Genomic DNA, 17,454 nt, shown 5'->3' with positions numbered 1-17,454 from the left:
TCGCTCCGGAGGTCCAATGCGGAGCCTTGACTTCCCCGCATTAATATATATATTATTGCCAGAGGTGTTTCGAATAATAGAGCTTTTTCATTTTCACAAACAAGTCAACATGTACGAATCACAGATCACGTTGGTGATGGACACCATCTGTCCTTGGTAAGAACTCTTGATATGTTGTGAAAGAGAGTGTAGTAGCTGATCTCATCTCAGGACATACTTAGGAAAGAAGAGGTATATACCATCCTTGGTCGACTCTACTCTGACAACCCGACGTTTAACATGAAATCTCAGACTTGACGAGGCCCTCGCTCAGTTCCGCGCTTCTCCCTCGTCATCCTCAATCTCATTTGATCTTCAATTCTCATCCTATCAGCCCAGTCCTAGTCGTCCTGAAACCATCCCAGACCGTGCTGCACATGCTCTCCACGAGAAGCACAATGACAACGAAGAAGCGCAGAAGCTCTTTGAGGAGCACATGATCTCACTCGCTAAGCCACTGAACATCCCAATCGCCTTTACAGGACCAACTGGCAATTCTTTCCCGGCTCACAGAATCATTCAGCAAGTCCAAGAGTCTCATGGACCCGAAGTAACCAACAAGCTTGTTGATGCATTGTTCAGATTGTACTTTGCTGAGGGGAGACACCCTGGTGAAGACGACATGTTGATCGAGGCATGCGTTGAAGCTGGCGTGGGTGAGAAAGAGGCAAAGGACTTAGTTGGAGACAAAACAAAGGGTGAGAGGAAAACAAAAGAGGACATCAGAAGCATCGGTATGGATATCGACTCGGTCCCGACTGTCATCATTGAGGGGCGAAGGCGAGATTTGACGCTCACCGGATTGAAAGAAGTGTCGGAATACGTCAAAGCAATGGAGACCATCAAGAAAGAGAGCACATGATCACAAAGAGCGAATATTTTGTTAGGGGTCATAATGTTACATTCATATTTTCCGGGAAGGAATGTCGCTAGTAGATACATGAAGAAACAAATAACACGGTATCATATCTCATTACAAGGCCTTAGTAGCACTCTCTCCAGGAGCCTTTTGGTTTTCATACATTTCTCATACATCGTTGTTCTCATGAGCGGCTGAACATCAGAGGAACCAGCAAGCTCCGACTCTCCAGCGCTCTTTGGTCCTCCATGACCATATTAGGTCCAAATGCTGTACCGAGATCCCGGCCTGCCAGAAACCGGCACGCATTCGCCTCGCCGACGCGAGGCTTCTTGTTTTGGCAAAATTCGCGGCTCAGCTTGGACAGGACTGCTGCTTTGGCTTTTTGCAGCGCGCTCACTCTTGCGGCGGCGTCCTCAGCGAGAAGACGGTGCGCCTCTTCTTGTTCTATGTTGCGCTGGACAGGGGATATACCCTCGTTGGGGTCCCGACTGTTGCTCTTCCTTGCAGTTGGGTCGTAGGTAGTGGGCTGGAGAAGGACAGGCTGGGGATCACTGATCAGGAGGGGTGCGCTGATGTTGGGGATAGGAGTGCAGGGGCGGGAAGTCTGCTGTTCCATTGAAGGTTGGTGCTTGGATTGAAGGCGGCGCGATAGAGAGCGCAGAGAGGACTTGGGTGAAGGAGAGGGGGTTTCTGGGGTATCATGGTCGCTGCTGCGGTGCTTTCTTCTACGACGGCGAGAGCGCTTCTTTCGTAGTTTTGTGCTGAAGCCCGCATCTGATTCATCTACAGGGGCAAAGACATCGTCGTTGATGCGAACATCATATGGTTGAAAATCGTCAATGACTTCGTTTTCAATGTCGCTAAAGAGGAAGCCTCCAAGGTCGAAATCCAAGAGCTCGCGACTAGCGGCAGTGACAGCAGCACTTGGACTGGGAAGGTTCTCAGAGCTGGGACTTGTGACCAGGCTGCAATCTGACTGAGCGGTCATGCTGCTGCTTCGAGACCATGAATCGTCAGTGTCGATAGGAGCAAGAACGTCATCCCAGTTTCCGTTATCAGCGAGAACAACGCTCTCAAAGTCAAACTCCTTGACCGTTGGGCGATGAGAGTTGATCAAGTTGCTGAGCTGGGGCGCGTTCATAGTAGCGTTGCGAACTTGAAGGTATCGTAACTTGGGGAAGTAGATAGCACCCTTTCCGGGTGTTTCTGGCAGGGGAGACATGGGGGAGGTAACCTCGTGGAAGAGTTTCCTCGAGGTACGGGGTGGTGCGAACATAGGATCAGCGGCCAGGGCAACTGGACAAGGGCCCTTGCGACCGAGCCATGTAAAGGCGAACTTTTCAAGATTAGGGGCAAAGGCACGAATATACTCATCCATGACTTTGAGATGGTCACGGCCAGGTGATGTGCCGTAAAAGTCCCAGGCGTCCACTGAGACGGAGAGCTTTTTGATCTGTCGCCAGCGGCGTCCAGCAGAGGGGACAGTTCCAAAGCCATTGACATGACGGAGGTAGTTAAAGGCAGCAGGATGCAATTGAGAGAGTGACAGCTTGTTAAGTTTGTCTAGGGGAGCACGCTCAAGAGAGATGCGCAAGCTGATAAGAGCATAGTCGACAATGTCACGACGATATCTCTCTCTTGGGTCTTGCCCAGGACATCTGATTGTGAGATGACGCATCCTGGTCAAGTGGCACATGGCATTGATGAAGCTGGGGACATTGGTAGCAGCATGAAACAGAGGGGGATACTGCTGGGTAAGGATATCACCCAGTTCAGCGTTGGCATACTTGGGCCGTGAAAGCACAGAACCCATGCTTGTGTGAGGAGTGTACAGAAAACATATCTCATTGCCAGAAACAGGGTGAACTAGGGGAGGAAGGAAAGTAGCGTCTGAGTGAGGGAAGTAGAAAGTGAGATGCTCGATATGATGTCCGATACGAGCGAGAGCAGCAACTCGTGCTGACTTGGTAAAGGTTGAGGCGGAGAAAGAGACGTGGACTCTGGTGAAGAGACGCTTGGTGAGGAGATTGCAACAAGCTGATGAGGACTGGCGAATGTTGCAGAGGTCGGTGGTTGAGAGGTAAGGGAATAAGGAGTCTTTGATGTGATCGCTTCTCAAGATGGCGAGAAAAAGTTGTTCTGTTGAAGATGCCATTGTAATCTCATGTCGGGGAGGGCGTTGGCCTCTGAGTGTTTGATGCTTGTTTTGAGATGCGGATGGTGTTTTAGAATATTGATATGATACAAGTTCAAGTAATTGATATGAGTCAAGATGATATTCAGATAGATAATTCACTTTTAGGTAGTATCAAGAAAAGACAAATGGTTTGAGACAAGCCAACGAGCGCCAGGTCCGGGCGGTCGAGATATATCTACTTTGACTATAGTCCCCAAGATCAGCCTCGCCCTTTTTTGTCTAATTCAGTAATAAATCAGACCGAGAAGTGAAAATTCGCTTCTTCTGCTCCCCGCCCCATTTCTTCTTCTCATGCTGTACCTCTTTCTAACTCCTGACCCTAAGGTAGGTCGGCTGCAGGTGCTATCGCGAGATGGTCACCCTCGACTAACAACGACTGGCTGTCGGTGACTCAGAGTTTCAAAGACCCTGTCTTGTCTAACTAAGATCGTGGAGACTTTTTGTGCGCGTTGGAAGAAAGACCAAAGACGCGCTGCGCTCGTATCGTGATTGGTTGACTTGATTTACATATCCTTGTCTCTGCAGATCTGCCGCGAGGGGGATCGTGGCGGTGTACTTGACAGGTACTTGTATGGCCTCAAGATCTACAACCACTCAAGAGGCCAGCTGCAAACTCTTTCAATGCAGCTACAGTCTATCTTTAGTCTCACCACGTGTGTCGACTCCCTTTGATCCATTCGGTTCAGGCCTCCCGAATCCCCTTCTCAGGTACTATCTATGTATCTCTTCCATCAGATGTCTATCGATAGCGCTTCTCCATCCGTAGTCCCGCGCCCAGGAAACATGCATATAGTTTCTATCCAATCATTGTTGTGTCCAACAACGCGGCAGACGCGTTGTTTCAACGGCACTTGTCGCGCTGTGATAGGCTGCTTCTTACTATATTCCGACTTCTAAACTGTCGTGTTAGTCAACGACAGTTAGAGTCATAGTGAAACGGGACGGGACGAAAAGAATACGGCGCTCTGTGAGAGTCTAATACCGCTGTCCTCGACCTCGTCAATGTAAATAACGGCTCTATAGGTTGTCAATTGTCCAGCATTGAAACTTAGACTCGTTCAACAACAACATCCACGTCCGTCTTGCCAACTGGACATTGCGAAGAGTCACAAACTATACTAGTCTCGACCATTCAATGCCATCCGTCCATCCAACCAACCAACCAACCCATCATATCCCTGTTGGTATAACCTTGCTCTCAAAAAGGTCCTGTCATAATCAAGAGGATGTAAAAGCCTCAACCCTAAAACATGCATCCCCATTAAGCTTCTTATTTCCCCACCCCTACAATGCAACATAACCTAGGTTGTTAGCTTGTTCTCATCGGGCCCTTTGCATCAATGACTCTATGGCTGCAAGACGCTTATACCGCGTCCAAACTCGTGGCGATGGGTCCATCCGTGCTCACGCTAGAGTATAAGGCACTGGCTGTCAATGCATTTTACTTCTTTCTCGGATATGATGCTGCATTGTTGCGAGACATTGTCGCACCAAGACCCCTTGCCACTTATCTACCTCGTACCTAGGGAGTAAAGGTCGCCATTGTTCAACTAGTCGCCTTCATCTAGAAAATATCGCCTCCTCTGTCAAGAGACACCAATAAGATGTATATCTTTCGTCGTCATGTCGTACATATTGCTTGATGGGATGAATATTCGTTCATATCCAACTCTAAACTATTAGTAAATCTGACATGCGCCCATGAAACATCAGTTCTCCGACCGTTGTATAGTTTGTCTCAATCCACGCGTGACCCTTGCAAGCAAGTCTCCATGCAGGAGTGCGTGTCTGACTTGAGCCAATAGATACGAGCCTTCTACACAACTCGTTCGTCCACTCGAGCTCCCCAAAGCCCTGGCCAAAGCAAAATCGTCACTCATTACAAGAGACACGTCTGTCTCAAAGACATTTGGCTCCGTCAACCACAATGTTTCAATCTTGTCACCTTGTGTTTCGTTTCAAACGGGTCATATCAACTAAATTGCATACAGTAAAAGTGGTGGGTATCAAAGTCTACGATCCCTTTCGCTAAGTCTGGATGAGTCCTGCTCAGGGCAGACAGCTCGGCTTTCGTGCGCCAACCAGTTCCCAGAGCCACTCAGCTCCGAGAGTATTTTAATGCACCATCAACTCTAGTCCTGCGCCAACCAATGCGACTTCCTTAGTACCCTGGCTAAATAGGAGCTCTTTATTTGCCCCTGCCCCTTCCACGTCCACGACCTCCTCCTCGTCCTCCCCGTCCGCCACGCCCACCCCCTCTCGGCTTAAAAGATGGAGGTGCGTTATTGCCGTACGGCCTCCCCTGTCCCTGCGGGCCTCGAGGGGGAGATGGTGGGGGGACATTTCTGAAGTCTCGCGGAGGAGGCTTTCGTGGGAGTGACGAGAATGAACCTAACCCTCGCATAGATGGTGGCCCAGGAGGAGGGGGTCCAGGAGGGAGGGGAGGCTGGGCTGGTCCGTTCTGTCTAGGGTTCCTTCGCGGCCTGCCGTTTTGCGTGTTTGGCATCTGAATGTTGCTAGCCATTCGAATCTGTCCGACAGCCGGTTTCTGAACGCGTTTATTCCCTAAGAATTCGACCTCCGAATCGTCACTCTCAGAGTAGTGTACATTTGTCGTCCGCGCAGCGTGGCCGCGGATCCTAAGCTCAGGGGCAACTGCGGATCTGCCGGCTGGCTTTCCTCCTGTCGCCTCCTCGATCGTTGCCATACCACAACCGGGGTCAACATATTGGTCGCGGTTCTTCACAGACCAGGTGGGGTTAGACATATCATTGCGTTGAGGCTTGCAATCTGAGGAAAAGTGTCCATCACTTCCACACATAGAACACGATGCAGGAATGAACGCGACCTTTCTGACCACAGACACATCTGGGTGAAACGATCGCCACACTTCCGTGCACTGTTCTTCAAGGTGATCCGTTGAATTGCAGAACACACAAGCAAGTCCTTCCTCTTTGGTCAATGCCAGCTTCTCAGTACAGCCGCTTGCTTGATGGCCAACTTGACGGCATTTCCTGCACCTTTCCTTCTCGGGGCAGCACACGATCGAGTGGTCCAGACTTCCACATGAGCAGACAAGCGTTGGACAGCTCGGCGCCAAGTGCGTGTTCAAGCCACAGAGAAGACACATCTGGGCAGGATCACTGGCCGATGGGAAGTATCTTCGCTGTTGTTCCAATGCATCGTTTCCGGTAGGAACTCTCCTGTGCGTCTCGATTATCGGCAAGCTCTGGTGATTTGAAACTTTGGATGCCGAGTCACCATTGGCTTCTTTGGCGTCTGCTTCTTTCCTTTCAGTTGTGCTGAGTGTTGGTTCGTATTCAGCTTCGCTCTCGGACTCGTCTTCATCAATCTCTCCCTCGCTTACACTAGAACCGCGAGAGCGTTTGCCTTCATGAACGGGTTCCTTGCTGGGTTGTTTCTTGACGCAAGTGTCCAAGGTCGGCTGATTGGGTCCAGGCCCCTTGGGTAGGATATTTTTGAGAAGAGCATCAAGTTCGCCAGTGCTTTCAAACTCTTTCGCGATTTGCTTAGCACTCTTTTTCTTCTTCGGTTTTATTCCTTTGAGGTGATCAATGTACCAAGCGTAAGCAGCCTCAGCTACGTGCACATCGATACCTTGACTTATGGCTGAATTCGTCTTCACAAATGCTTTGACCCAGACCTGGAATCTTTTGAGCCAGGAGCCGCTCTTGTTGTCGGAAGTGTCGGGTAACTTGAAGCTCCATTCCAAATGCTTGAAGTCGGGAATGTTATCTGAACCTCCAGGTACGGAGTCCCCAGTGGAAGTGTCGCCAGTATTTAACGAGCCATTTGAAGATTTCTGATCTTCATCTGACAAGTTTTTGCTCGCGGAGGAGCGCGTAACAGGTCCATTCTTCCTCAAGCGCTTAGCTTCGGGCGCTGAAGAGGCTTCCTTTGCGCCGGATGCATCTTCGAGGGACCTCTTCTTTGTAGCTGCGGCCTGAGCTTCGGCCTCGGCTTCGTCGCCGCTAGACAGATAGATGACGTCTCCGGGGTCTTCAGTTGCCATCCTGGGAGAGCGGCAATAGGTGTAGCTTGGGGAAGCGATGATAGTTTCTTATCTTTTGATGGAAGCGAGATAAAGGAGCCGCAGGGTAGCGTATTGTCTTTGTTGAAATGCTCAGTACTCGCGATCAACAAAGCAATATCGAGTTCAACGATATTCAGAGCCACTTGGCTATTTCAATAATACTGGTCCGTGATTAAGTATCCTAATCAAAGATCTCAATCAACAATGTTCGAGGTAGTTTCTAGGGTAAGCACGTCCATTTATCCGGTCAAGGTCTCACCTGCGTCGGCTTGATCTTTTCGAGGTGACGGGAAAAATACGTACATGAACAAACGTACCTATGAAGTCATGTGAGTAAAATTTTGAAAGGATATTGAAAAACAATAAGCAGCTTTCAAACGATGCTACAGAGGCAATCCAAATCGCTCTCTTTCTGTGACTGATTCAGTGCTGAAGCAGTAGAAAGTCAACTGAAGCGAGATGCGAAGATGCTTTTCCTTCGTATCAAGGAGACGCGAAATGAAAGCTGTGATGATATCGATAAGTTCCAAAGACCAGGCTTGGGAGAAAATTACTCTGCTAGCCAATCAGGGAGAGTGTACTACAGGGGAAATGGTTGGCAGGTGCCAGTTGATAAGCCGAAGATTAGCCCGGGGCGATTTACCGCTGACTAATTGGAGCAACAGCTGCCATCGACGCAACACCTCATGTCAGTCGTTTTACAAGGCGATTCCACGCGTTGGTCAAGATATCGTGGGTCTACATCAGACGTTCTCGTCTTTGTATTTCGTGTTTATAGTCGTGAACAATGACTGACAAAGGTGGCTGAAGATAAAGTCGGTCTAACTTGGATCCATGTCATGGTAGCTTCGACATGTCATTCCACGCCATCTTGAGATTGTCATGGGTCTTTTGCTTTCTCATTTCGGATAAGACAGAGATTCCATCTACATACATATATCGGGACAGCAATCTCGTTGTGACATCCCGGCTCAATCTTTTTTTTATAGATCTCGCTTCCTATTGTTTGTCCAATCACAGCAATCATTTTAAAACAAGACACGATTGATAGTTTTGGTATTGGTTGTTATTACTTGACTCAAACCAAGACAAAACCATAGATTCAACACCTACCTTGCGATATAACGTTTGCTTTCCGTTCCAACAGGCCATCACGTGTAGCCAAAGCAAAACGTCGAGATTGTTCTGGATGTCCTTGGCGTCGCCCGTCCTATATTGCATGCAAGACCCTGACTATTACTAGCCTCGTTTTGGCCGATTCTCGGCGTCTTCTACCATCTCTGGATCTCAATACCACACGTGAATCCCTGCTCAGATCAAGCTCTGGCTTCACTTTCAAACATCACGAGACACAGGTTTCTATAGTTGGTACCGTAAAGGTCAGGTTAGTCTAGGTCCCCTAATAATATGGAGCCTACGGATGGACGGGCAAAGTCAAATGCCCCTGAACAAAGTACCCTACACAGTACCTGACTTCCAATCTATCCCTTGAAGGTCCCCTGAATAAATCCCCGGACTAACCATGCTTCCAGTAAACTACCGCTGCAAGCTCACCCGCTACAGTCGCTAATTTCAGCAGTAGGCTCCACTTGTTCCGCCTAATCCCCGTTGCTTGTCCAGGTTGCATTGCGTGTCCCTTTCTGTCGATTGGCTGTTCAATCCTTCTGTCGGCTCCTTTCTCATGAGAGTGGCTCCTTCACCATCTCACGAGGGACATTGAATATTCCGGTTCGGCTTCCCATCCCCTCTCATCTCGTACGGATACGGATACAGTCCTTCCATTCCCTTTTTGATACCTTCCAGCTACATCTTCATTAGACTAACCGCTTCTTCATACTGCCTTGCGCTGTTATCACGTCTGACTGACCATCTTCTGTTCTCATTATACAGCATCAAACATACAAAGCCGCTCTCTTTGCCCTTCCATTCGCCCCCGGACGCCATCCCGTGACATCATTAGGGGGAATCCTCCAACTACAACTCTTTGCTTTCAGCCCCAATTCAACGAGAAATACTATCTATCCTCCACCGGTAACGCTCGAATCCTGAGCGTCCGTTGGCCTCAGCCGTGAATCCGTCCGTCGTTCCCTTCTATCCGCTCGACTGTCGCTTTTTTTTTCTCCCTCACCCCGTCAATACCGCCAAGCTGTCTTCCCCAATTCTACTTCAGCGCACCGTCTCCTACGACGCGGCGAACAAACCTCCGCGCCGGGGAAGCATCTATCTCAACATGCCCGAGCGAAACACAGGAGGAGAAGGAGCTGCTGGAGCTCGAAGGAGGAGATCTAGCAGTATCCTCCAGGTCTACCACGAGCCTCCGGAGACTCTCGAGCAAATCAGTGATCAGGCTTCTCTGCCTAATCTCAACGCCAACTGGACAAATGCCAAAGGTACATCACTCCTCTTATCGCAGTGCAAATTGCACCAACCAAATTCCAAACGATCGCATGCTGACCCGGACTGCCCATCATAGGTGCTTGGACCATCCATCTTGTCCTGATTCTCTCTGCCAAGATTATCTTCGACGCGATCCCTGGTGTCTCACAGGAGACTTCATGGACCCTTACCAACATGTCCTACATGTTCGGTTCCTACATCATGTTCCACCATGTCCGCGGTGTTCCTTTCGATTTCAACAGTGGTGCTTTCGACAACCTCAACATGTGGGAGCAAATTGATAACGGGGCGCAATACACACCAACCAAGAAGTTCCTTCTCAGTGTCCCAATCGCCCTTTTCCTTGTCAGCACCCACTACACACATTACGACTTGACGTACTTTACCATTAACTTACTGGCTGTCTTGGGAGTCGTCATCCCTAAGCTACCTTTTGTGCGTTACCACTCCCCTACGTTTCTATTGGGTCCCGCTTTGAATTTAAAGCGCTTCTCCTCTATTACGCAACCATATACTTTCATATGGAGCTTATTACTGACTTTCCGCAGAGCCACCGAATGCGTTTCGGTCTATTCTCAGGAATTCCGGAGGAATAAGCTACGACGGAGGAGCAGAGACGGAATAACTACCGCGGGCCTGACTCGTTCCGCTGATATCAGGGGCGTTAGGATACGGCAATCTTCGGCATAAAAGAGAATGGGAGGCACTGCAAAATAAAAGAAGGGGTCGAGATTGTGCAAGTTAATAGCGAGTATTATGGGTCACGCAGCTGGCGGACGTAATACTCGGTCTTTCAGCGGTAGCATCGAAACAACAATTGGATTTTGGGTACCAGCGTCTCCTCAACACTGTCATTCTTGCGTGAGCCACTCTCATATCCTACGAATACCTGACCTCCCCGCACCGTTGTCATGGGCGCTGGCAAACCTTGTCGGGCGTTTTGTCCGGTGGTGATGTGCATAATGTCCTCACGAAGAACAAGAGAGGCCGCCTCTAAAGCCTTACTATGCCATCGTCTCATTATCGAATCGCTTCATCATGCGATGTCATAATACAAAGGTATTTGTGGTGAGCTGGCGTCAGGTCTCTGAGGCAATCGGCGTCCCCTATCGCTTCAACTGAGGGCAGCATTTGCATGTGGACGAGTAGCGTAATGGATTCTTATCCATCAGTCATCAAGCAATGGAAAGCTGCAAGTATAAATCAGCTCCCTTGTCCAGATGTTTATCTGTCCTAAGACTTTCTTTCCAGCTTCTTCTGACTTGCAACATAGTTCAGACATAGTTCTTCATCTGCATCAAGTCAATCGTTTTGTACACAACCTTTTCTTTATCTTACATTGTCTTACATTGGTATTCATCATGAAGCGCAACGTCTTGGCCGTTATGGCCATTGTCAACGGTCTTGCCCAGGCCAACCGCTTCTCCTGGCAGAGCGAGGCCGAGACCGATGTTGCCAAGCATGGTCACGACTATGAGCACAAGTCAAACGATGTTTACAAGGCAAAGGAGGACCCGCAGTCCGTCGAATCCCTTGATGATGATTGGGACGATGAAAAGGAGGAAGAGAAGAAGCAGTCGGAGTTGGACTACGAGAAGCTCAAGCTCCTGAAGGAGAAGTTGCGTGCGGAGAAAGAGAAATCCGAGGTCAAGGAAAAGGAGAAGGAGTACGAACACGACAAGAACAAGTATCACGACTACAACTCTGATCTCAAATCCCACAAGACTTATGATCACTACAAGCCCACTATCACAGGACATCACAAACACCATGGCGATCACTATGATGTCTACGATTACAAGAAACCCATCATTGTTGATGGCAAGAAGTATGACTACGTGCACAAGCCTATCACGAAGCATCATACCTACACCAAGATCCATGAGCCCGAGGTCAAGCCCGGGTGCTATGGTGACAGGTGTGATCGTAAGCCTTGCAACAAGTGTGGTGATAACTGGGCCCAGCCCGGCTGCTGGCACTGCAAGAGCCACGAGGGCGAGAGCGAGGTGACCAAGACCACCAAGTATGCTCCTGAGAAGACCGATGACAAGTACCAAGGTGCCAAGACATACACGCACAAGGGTGTGACTGTCATTGTCCCCAAGGAGACCAAGGCTCCTGAGGCTCCCAAGATCGAGAAGCCTAAGGAGCAGCCCAAGAAGGAGGAGAAGTACGAGGATATTTGCCGCAAGGTCACCAAGGGTCACGGCGAGCACAAGCATGAGGAGACTATCTGCGACAGGGTCAAGCACCACAAGGGAGAACACCACAAGGTCTACGTTGAGCCCAAGAAGGAAGAAAAGTACGAGGATATCTGCCGCAAGGTTACCAAGGGCCATGGAGAGCACAAGTACGAAGAGACTGTCTGTGACAGAATCAAGCACCACAAGGAGGAGAAGCCCAAGAAAGAGCACAAGTACGAGGACATCTGCCGCAAGGTCACCAAGGGTCACGGAGAACACAAGCATGAGGAGACTATCTGCGACAGGGTCAAGTACCAGAAGGAGGAACACCCCAAGGTCTATGTTGAGCCCAAGAAGGAGGACATTTGCGACAAGATCAAGGGTTGTCCTGCTCCTGCTCCTGCTCCTCAGCCTCATTATCCCAAGGTCGAACCTGTTCCTGCTCCTGCTCCTCAGCCCTATTATCCCAAGAAGGAGGATATCTGCGACAAGATCAAGGGCTGCCCTGCCCCTGCCCCTGCTCCAGCTCCAGCTCCTGCTCCAGCTCCAGCTCCCCATTACCCCAAGCTCGAGCCTGGTCCTATTCCCGCTCCTCGGCCCAAGCCTGAGGAGATCAAACCAGTTCCTGTTCCTGCTCCTGTTCCCGTGAACCCCGAGCAGATTTCGCCCGAGGGCAAGGGCTCTGAGGAGGCTCCCCGAGTCCCCTTGACCGTTTCCAAGTCCGGTGCCAACTTCAACACCATCTCCATTGCTGGCACCATTGTTGTCGGCATTGTCAGTGTTATGCTCCTTTGAGCTTCAAACCTAGACCTAGAGGGACATGGGTCGGGTTGAGTACTGAGACAAGACATGGTGGGTCAATGTGGAGGAGGATGTTAGTTTGTCTTGTTTTTGTCCTTTTCTTGTTACAAGATCATTGGAGGATGGCCGTTCTCACTATCGTGGGTTGCGTATGCAGACAGCTATACAGTTCTTCAATTGATTGTCCACTCGTTTAGTTTTACTTGATATGTACATTCATTCGTTACTCTTGTGAAACAACAGAAGGTCACTACAAAGTAGTAAGTTCTTCGGAATAAGCATCGGATACACAGTGAATATCGCCGACCTAATCATCAAAGATCGATCTGACTGCATCCGGCTTCTACTTAGAGGAGGCATGTATCTTAAGTCCGAGGGGTTGCCGAATATGCATACGTATGGCATCACACTATTGGCGGGCCCAAGAGGGGAAGATGGCGGAATCAACAATACTTCTCGGTGGTGTTACAGTTTTAAAGCCAATACTGTCTTATGCGTTGTCCTGCAATAAAACGTCATGGAATATAGGGTGCAAAAAAGCAATCATTCTCGCACAGAACAAAAGCACTGCTCAGCAGCCCAGACAGCAGCAGTCCATTTGTGTATATAAACAAGCACTCGTCGCCATATTTCCCCTCGTTATCAATCAGATACTCACTTGTATACCCTTCCAGTATGAAGGACAACTGCGTTCCTCTTTACACCTCGCACCAGTTGGGAAAGACGGTGTCCAACTATGCAGAGCAACACTCAACAGCGCTGCCCAAGTATCTCACCGATTATCATGCAAACATCTCTGCCAACCGTAGCGACTCTAACTATATGAGCTCTCTCTTTCAATCACAGTACCATACATTTCTGGCCAAGTCCACTGGTGCCAAAAGAGGTAAGTTTGAAAGAGACATGTCTCGGTTTGTCTCAGTCTTCAAGAGAATGATAACTAAAATATGCTAATAGTTCTTGAAATCGGCGTCTACGTTGGATTCTCCGCCCTTGTCTGGGCTGATGCTGTCGGTCCTGATGGGCTTGTTACGGGGTTAGAATTTGAGCCAGAGTATGCCGAATTATCCAAGAAAGTCTTTGAGGCGAACAACGTCAAGAATATAGACATCGTTGTTGGCCCTGCTGCTGAAACGTAAGTTGCTTCAAAAAATACTGTATGGCTTCAATATTAACGTGCTTAATCAGTATCCCCAAGCTCAACCCCTCTGAGCCTTACGACCTTGTCTTTATGGACGCAGATAAGACTGGGTATCCTGGGTACTTGAAACAAATTCTAGAACTATCAAAGCCGGGCAGCACCAACAGACTTCTTCGCCCAGGAGCCCTCATTGTCTCAGACAATGTGCTGCGTCGAGGCATGGTTGTAGTTGACAATGCAGTCAGTGATGATGGGCTTCCGGCGGACCAGCTGGATAGTATCTTGGCTGTCCGGGAGTTTAACGAGATGGCACTGAAGAGCTCTCGACTTGAGACGTTTCTTCTTCCCTTGTGGGACGGTATTAATCTCTCACGTCTGGTTGATTAGCTACAAACCCAGCATATGCCAGACATATCACTTGTCGCGCTGAAGGTAACATTGAAATAATGTTGTAGTTATATGTATTAAGTTTAAATAAATAAATAACAAAAATAAATCGTCAATGTGACATGTGCCACGCTGGTATCGTCTCTATAAAGACTCCGTCTAAATAGACAATTCGTGATCTCATATTCCAATCAATGAAAACCTTCGGTATTGGTATTTCCAAACATTGTAATTAGTCCATCTCTTTCTGATGAAAAGGGAAATATTTGGTAGCGTAATCAGCGTTACTGCTGAGGGGGTTGTGTTGTTTAATAGCGAGTGGGAGAGGTGCTGTAGGCGGCCATCTTCTTCTGCTCGCGGTTCTTGCGGCGACGGCCAGAGCAGCATGTGATAAAGACAGCAATCGTGCCAATGAGGCAGAGAATAGCGGCGGCGAGAACAAGCCAGATACCGACAGACCAGCTAGCAGTAGCAGCGGTGTCGCGGTTGATTCGTCGTCGAATGATGGAGAAGCCAGCAAAGTCACAAGCCAAAGCAATGATGGTAACGAGGAAGGCGGCGATAGAAACGAGAGTTGACATGAGCGAGCCAAAGATGCCAGCGCCGAGAGCCAGAAGGAAAGAAATGAAGCAAAGACCAGCACCGATGGGGTGCAGAACCATTACATAGGTCATGGCCTTTGCAGTGCCGGCGCCAATTTCGGACAGGTCGAGGCCTTGGAGAGCATCGGTAGGGTCATAACCAATGTGAGCGCTTGAGCATCTATCACTATGCGTTTGTTAGTTGACGAACTTGCTTATCTGGATAGTGAAGTATTTACCTGCCAGCGCTTCGCATAACGCAATAACCAAATGTACCAAAATTGACGCCATTTCCTCCTGATCGGACTTTGAGAAGGGCAATGTGGTCAACCACAGGAGCTGTGATGCTCACGACGACGAGCATTATTGTTGCTGCCAAAAGAAAGAAGGCACCAACATAGTGGATGAATCGTCCGAAACCCATTTTGATGTGGTGTGGTGTGAGTGGGAGAGGTGGTAGTGATGGCTGGCAGTGGAATAGCTTGCGCTCAAGTCAAGACTTGCTTAATATCAATAATTGAATGGGTATATCGGTTGTCCTGATACGAAAATTCCAAGATAAAGCGAGGAGGAAGACCGAGATATTATAGCTATACAGGTTGGGTGAGGACACCCTCGTTTCGGGTCATGATGCCATGCCAGGAACCTTTACCAACACAGCACAACTGCAGCAAGTTGCTGTGAATGTGACTGTTACGTGAGACGTCATCACCAAGCCCTGTTCCAGCGGTCGTGTGTGCCGAAATCCGCCATGATCAGAGCCAAGCCTTGCTAACTCGCGGTATAGCTTCCTCTTCGCAAGATGCCGATTCCAGAACCTAGTTTGAGTGACGTAGAGTCATGTGGCTTTGGTCGAATCGTGGCTCATCATGCCAAGTTGTGGGCCGCTCCAAATTTCTTGTTTTGGGGGTCTTGTCCCTCTATAGATCATGACCCTGCATTTCGGTCCAGATGAAACCACACCAAACCAGACTTGGGATCCTTGCACCAAAGTTTTTGCTGCGTGCACGTAGCTCTCCCGTTTTCCGATGCCAACGTCACTTTCCATCTTGGCAATTGAATTGAATGATTCAGAGAACTTGAAGGACGAGTAGTCTAGAACACCAAGACTAATGGTTCCTCGGAAGCTGCTCGGAAACCCTCGTCTGTTCCATATGAACTACAGTATCTTTGTTAGTAAACTTTGCTTTTTTCACCAGGTGCTTGATTGTGTATTCAGGACAGGAAGGATGTGTAGCATGTGTGATTATTCCCATTTTGTTTCTGCGCTGCGTTCTGCAACAAAACGGCCATGATCTGCGCTGTGTTCCAGAAAAAGTGTTTGATTCTCAACATGGCTGAGTTAATAAGGTGGGAACACTAGTAAAGTGTTGCGCAAGTGCCGCCTAAGCCATGGGTCCGATGTTGATATCTCAAAGTTTTGGCTCTCATAAGTGGTATTACGTGGCTCCCTCTCTGAGTGTTTAGATGCTGCTGAAGAATCTGCGACTATTGATTGCCGACAGTTAGATCCTCAGGTGACTTCTCTGCCACACTCTGCGTCAACCCTTCTGTTGCAGCCTCTGTGGAGTCTTGTGTTGACGACGCTGCTGACTCCTCTGTCGGGATCTCTGCGGAGGTCTCCGTCGAAGTCTCTGTGGTCTCTTTTGCGGAAACCTCAGTTGACCCTTCTGTCGTATTTTCTATCAAGCTGCCAATGAAAGTCCCGGGAAAAGTCTGTGTCGAAGCCCCTAGTGAACCATCCATGGGTGTTGTTCCCCTTTGACCGAGTTCTGTTTTCCCTTTGGCAGGAATATCTTTGATCTTGCTTGGGAGCCAATTGCGCATCTGCTCTCTTTCAAATCTTTTGTTGTCTGCCACTTCTTGTACTCCCAAGTCTATATCCCAGTGCCTCAAGCCAACGGCCGCGATACTGTCAGGGAGAGAGTGCTGTAGAGTTTTTGATGCAAGTGTTGGCGACTTCACAACAAACTCTGGCCATGGTCTTGTCAGAGGTGAGTTTTTGGCGCTCTGTTCATGTCTATATGTGAGAGTCTCGGAAATTTCGACGACAAATTCGGAACTCCCTACTTTTGAAGAGTCTTGCTTCTGAAATTCTGCTTTACGGCCGTCTATCTTGACAATAGACGTTGTCTCTGTGCTGGACTTGGGAACCGTAATGCTGATTGGACTGGAAGCAATAGCTTTGGCAGCATCTTGGCTTTCTTTCATCAAAGATATGAAGATGGAACCCAAGACTTTGCTGGAACCCTGGCCCTACAACACAATCTGGTCAGCTATTTTGTCCCATATATACACAACAACTCAAGATACTCATACTGGTAACCATTTAAAGTACTCGACTGGGCCATTTTGTTGAAGTGCCGTTAGAATTGAGCGCCTCTCTGTAGAGTTGACGGGTGCGGGCCAGACCCAAAGATACAGAGAACGCTCTTGGAGCTCATGTCTGCTGGATCTTGTTGCAGAAGTACGAATGGAAGACTCCGAGACTTGAGCAGCAGCACGAGCTACAGTACGGGAGAGATTTCCAGAGGAAGCCATCGCTGTGAGATGGAAATTCAATGTTGAAGAACGGCTCCGCCCAAATCTTTGAATTCTACTAATGCTAAGGCCCTGTAGAAGGTCCTAAGATGGATGATGGACCAGTGGGTCCTCCACTGTCGGCTTTGGTGGGGCCGAGCTGTACAGGTACAGCTCTCCATGTTTGACTTTCCAACCTCCAATTTCGAGTCTTGAATCACTTCAGCTTTCAACTTTTTCCATCGCGAGTGCTTCACTGATAGTTTCCAGTATAAATTGCTCTTACAGACAG

At 48.8% G+C, this 17,454-nt stretch overlaps 8 protein-coding genes across 8 annotated transcripts; 4 read left to right on the top strand and 4 right to left on the bottom strand.

The window, feature by feature from the left end:
- Positions 1–109: 109 nt before the first annotated feature.
- FGSG_10155 (uncharacterized protein) lies at positions 110–901 on the top strand (the record flags this gene model as incomplete). Its single annotated transcript, XM_011320793.1, has 2 exons — positions 110–129; positions 292–901. 2 exons carry the CDS (start codon positions 110–112, stop codon positions 899–901), a joined length of 630 nt encoding a protein of 209 aa, XP_011319095.1.
- A 181-nt stretch (positions 902–1,082) lies between these two features.
- Positions 1,083–3,056, bottom strand: FGSG_10154 (uncharacterized protein; the record flags this gene model as incomplete). Its single annotated transcript, XM_011320792.1, has 1 exon — positions 1,083–3,056. One exon carries the CDS (start codon positions 3,054–3,056, stop codon positions 1,083–1,085), a length of 1,974 nt encoding a protein of 657 aa, XP_011319094.1.
- A 3,335-nt stretch (positions 3,057–6,391) lies between these two features.
- On the bottom strand, positions 6,392–7,131 carry FGSG_10153 (uncharacterized protein; the record flags this gene model as incomplete). Its single annotated transcript, XM_011320791.1, has 2 exons — positions 6,392–6,400; positions 6,466–7,131. The coding sequence occupies 2 exons, from the start codon at positions 7,129–7,131 to the stop codon at positions 6,392–6,394; spliced, it is 675 nt and encodes a 224-aa protein (XP_011319093.1).
- A 1,807-nt stretch (positions 7,132–8,938) lies between these two features.
- FGSG_10152 (uncharacterized protein) lies at positions 8,939–10,719 on the top strand. The gene is made up of 3 exons (XM_011320790.1): positions 8,939–9,542; positions 9,626–9,984; positions 10,098–10,719. Exons 1-3 carry the CDS (start codon positions 9,383–9,385, stop codon positions 10,143–10,145), a joined length of 567 nt encoding a protein of 188 aa, XP_011319092.1. The 5' UTR covers positions 8,939–9,382; the 3' UTR covers positions 10,146–10,719.
- A 191-nt stretch (positions 10,720–10,910) lies between these two features.
- Positions 10,911–12,527, top strand: FGSG_13709 (uncharacterized protein; the record flags this gene model as incomplete). The annotated part of the gene is made up of 1 exon (XM_011320789.1): positions 10,911–12,527. The coding sequence occupies one exon, from the start codon at positions 10,911–10,913 to the stop codon at positions 12,525–12,527; it is 1,617 nt and encodes a 538-aa protein (XP_011319091.1).
- A 519-nt stretch (positions 12,528–13,046) lies between these two features.
- FGSG_13708 (uncharacterized protein) lies at positions 13,047–14,769 on the top strand. Its single transcript, XM_011320788.1, has 3 exons — positions 13,047–13,419; positions 13,491–13,668; positions 13,722–14,769. The coding sequence occupies exons 1-3, from the start codon at positions 13,209–13,211 to the stop codon at positions 14,059–14,061; spliced, it is 729 nt and encodes a 242-aa protein (XP_011319090.1). The 5' UTR covers positions 13,047–13,208; the 3' UTR covers positions 14,062–14,769.
- FGSG_10150 (uncharacterized protein) lies at positions 14,104–15,178 on the bottom strand. The gene is made up of 2 exons (XM_011320787.1): positions 14,882–15,178; positions 14,104–14,829 (listed from the first exon to the last, which is right to left on the bottom strand). The coding sequence occupies exons 1-2, from the start codon at positions 15,064–15,066 to the stop codon at positions 14,370–14,372; spliced, it is 645 nt and encodes a 214-aa protein (XP_011319089.1). The 5' UTR covers positions 15,067–15,178; the 3' UTR covers positions 14,104–14,369.
- Positions 15,179–16,130: 952 nt separating this feature from the next.
- FGSG_10149 (uncharacterized protein) lies at positions 16,131–17,183 on the bottom strand (the record flags this gene model as incomplete). Its single annotated transcript, XM_011320786.1, has 2 exons — positions 16,131–16,898; positions 16,962–17,183. 2 exons carry the CDS (start codon positions 17,181–17,183, stop codon positions 16,131–16,133), a joined length of 990 nt encoding a protein of 329 aa, XP_011319088.1.
- Positions 17,184–17,454: the final 271 nt, after the last annotated feature.

Source organism: Fusarium graminearum, chromosome 1 (genome assembly GCF_000240135.3).
Source record: "Fusarium graminearum PH-1 chromosome 1, whole genome shotgun sequence".
Lineage (NCBI taxonomy): Eukaryota > Fungi > Ascomycota > Sordariomycetes > Hypocreales > Nectriaceae > Fusarium > Fusarium graminearum.
This window is presented reverse-complemented; position numbering and strand designations above follow the sequence as displayed.

What these genes read in the sequence shown, in the direction of transcription:
- FGSG_10152 (XM_011320790.1), top strand. Translation starts at nt 9,383, where the DNA reads ATGCCCGAGCGAAACACAGGAGGAGAAGGAGCTGCTGGAGCTCGAAGG. An exon ending in CAACTGGACAAATGCCAAAG is followed by an intron (nt 9,543 to 9,625) that starts GTACATCACTCC and finishes TGCCCATCATAG; the next exon opens with GTGCTTGGACCATCCATCTT. An exon ending in TCATCCCTAAGCTACCTTTT is followed by an intron (nt 9,985 to 10,097) that starts GTGCGTTACCAC and finishes GACTTTCCGCAG; the next exon opens with AGCCACCGAATGCGTTTCGG.
- FGSG_13708 (XM_011320788.1), top strand. Translation starts at nt 13,209, where the DNA reads ATGAAGGACAACTGCGTTCCTCTTTACACCTCGCACCAGTTGGGAAAG. An exon ending in GTCCACTGGTGCCAAAAGAG is followed by an intron (nt 13,420 to 13,490) that starts GTAAGTTTGAAA and finishes ATATGCTAATAG; the next exon opens with TTCTTGAAATCGGCGTCTAC. An exon ending in GTTGGCCCTGCTGCTGAAAC is followed by an intron (nt 13,669 to 13,721) that starts GTAAGTTGCTTC and finishes GTGCTTAATCAG; the next exon opens with TATCCCCAAGCTCAACCCCT.
- FGSG_10150 (XM_011320787.1), bottom strand. Translation starts at nt 15,066, where the DNA reads ATGGGTTTCGGACGATTCATCCACTATGTTGGTGCCTTCTTTCTTTTG. An exon ending in GTTATGCGAAGCGCTGGCAG is followed by an intron (nt 14,830 to 14,881) that starts GTAAATACTTCA and finishes ACAAACGCATAG; the next exon opens with TGATAGATGCTCAAGCGCTC.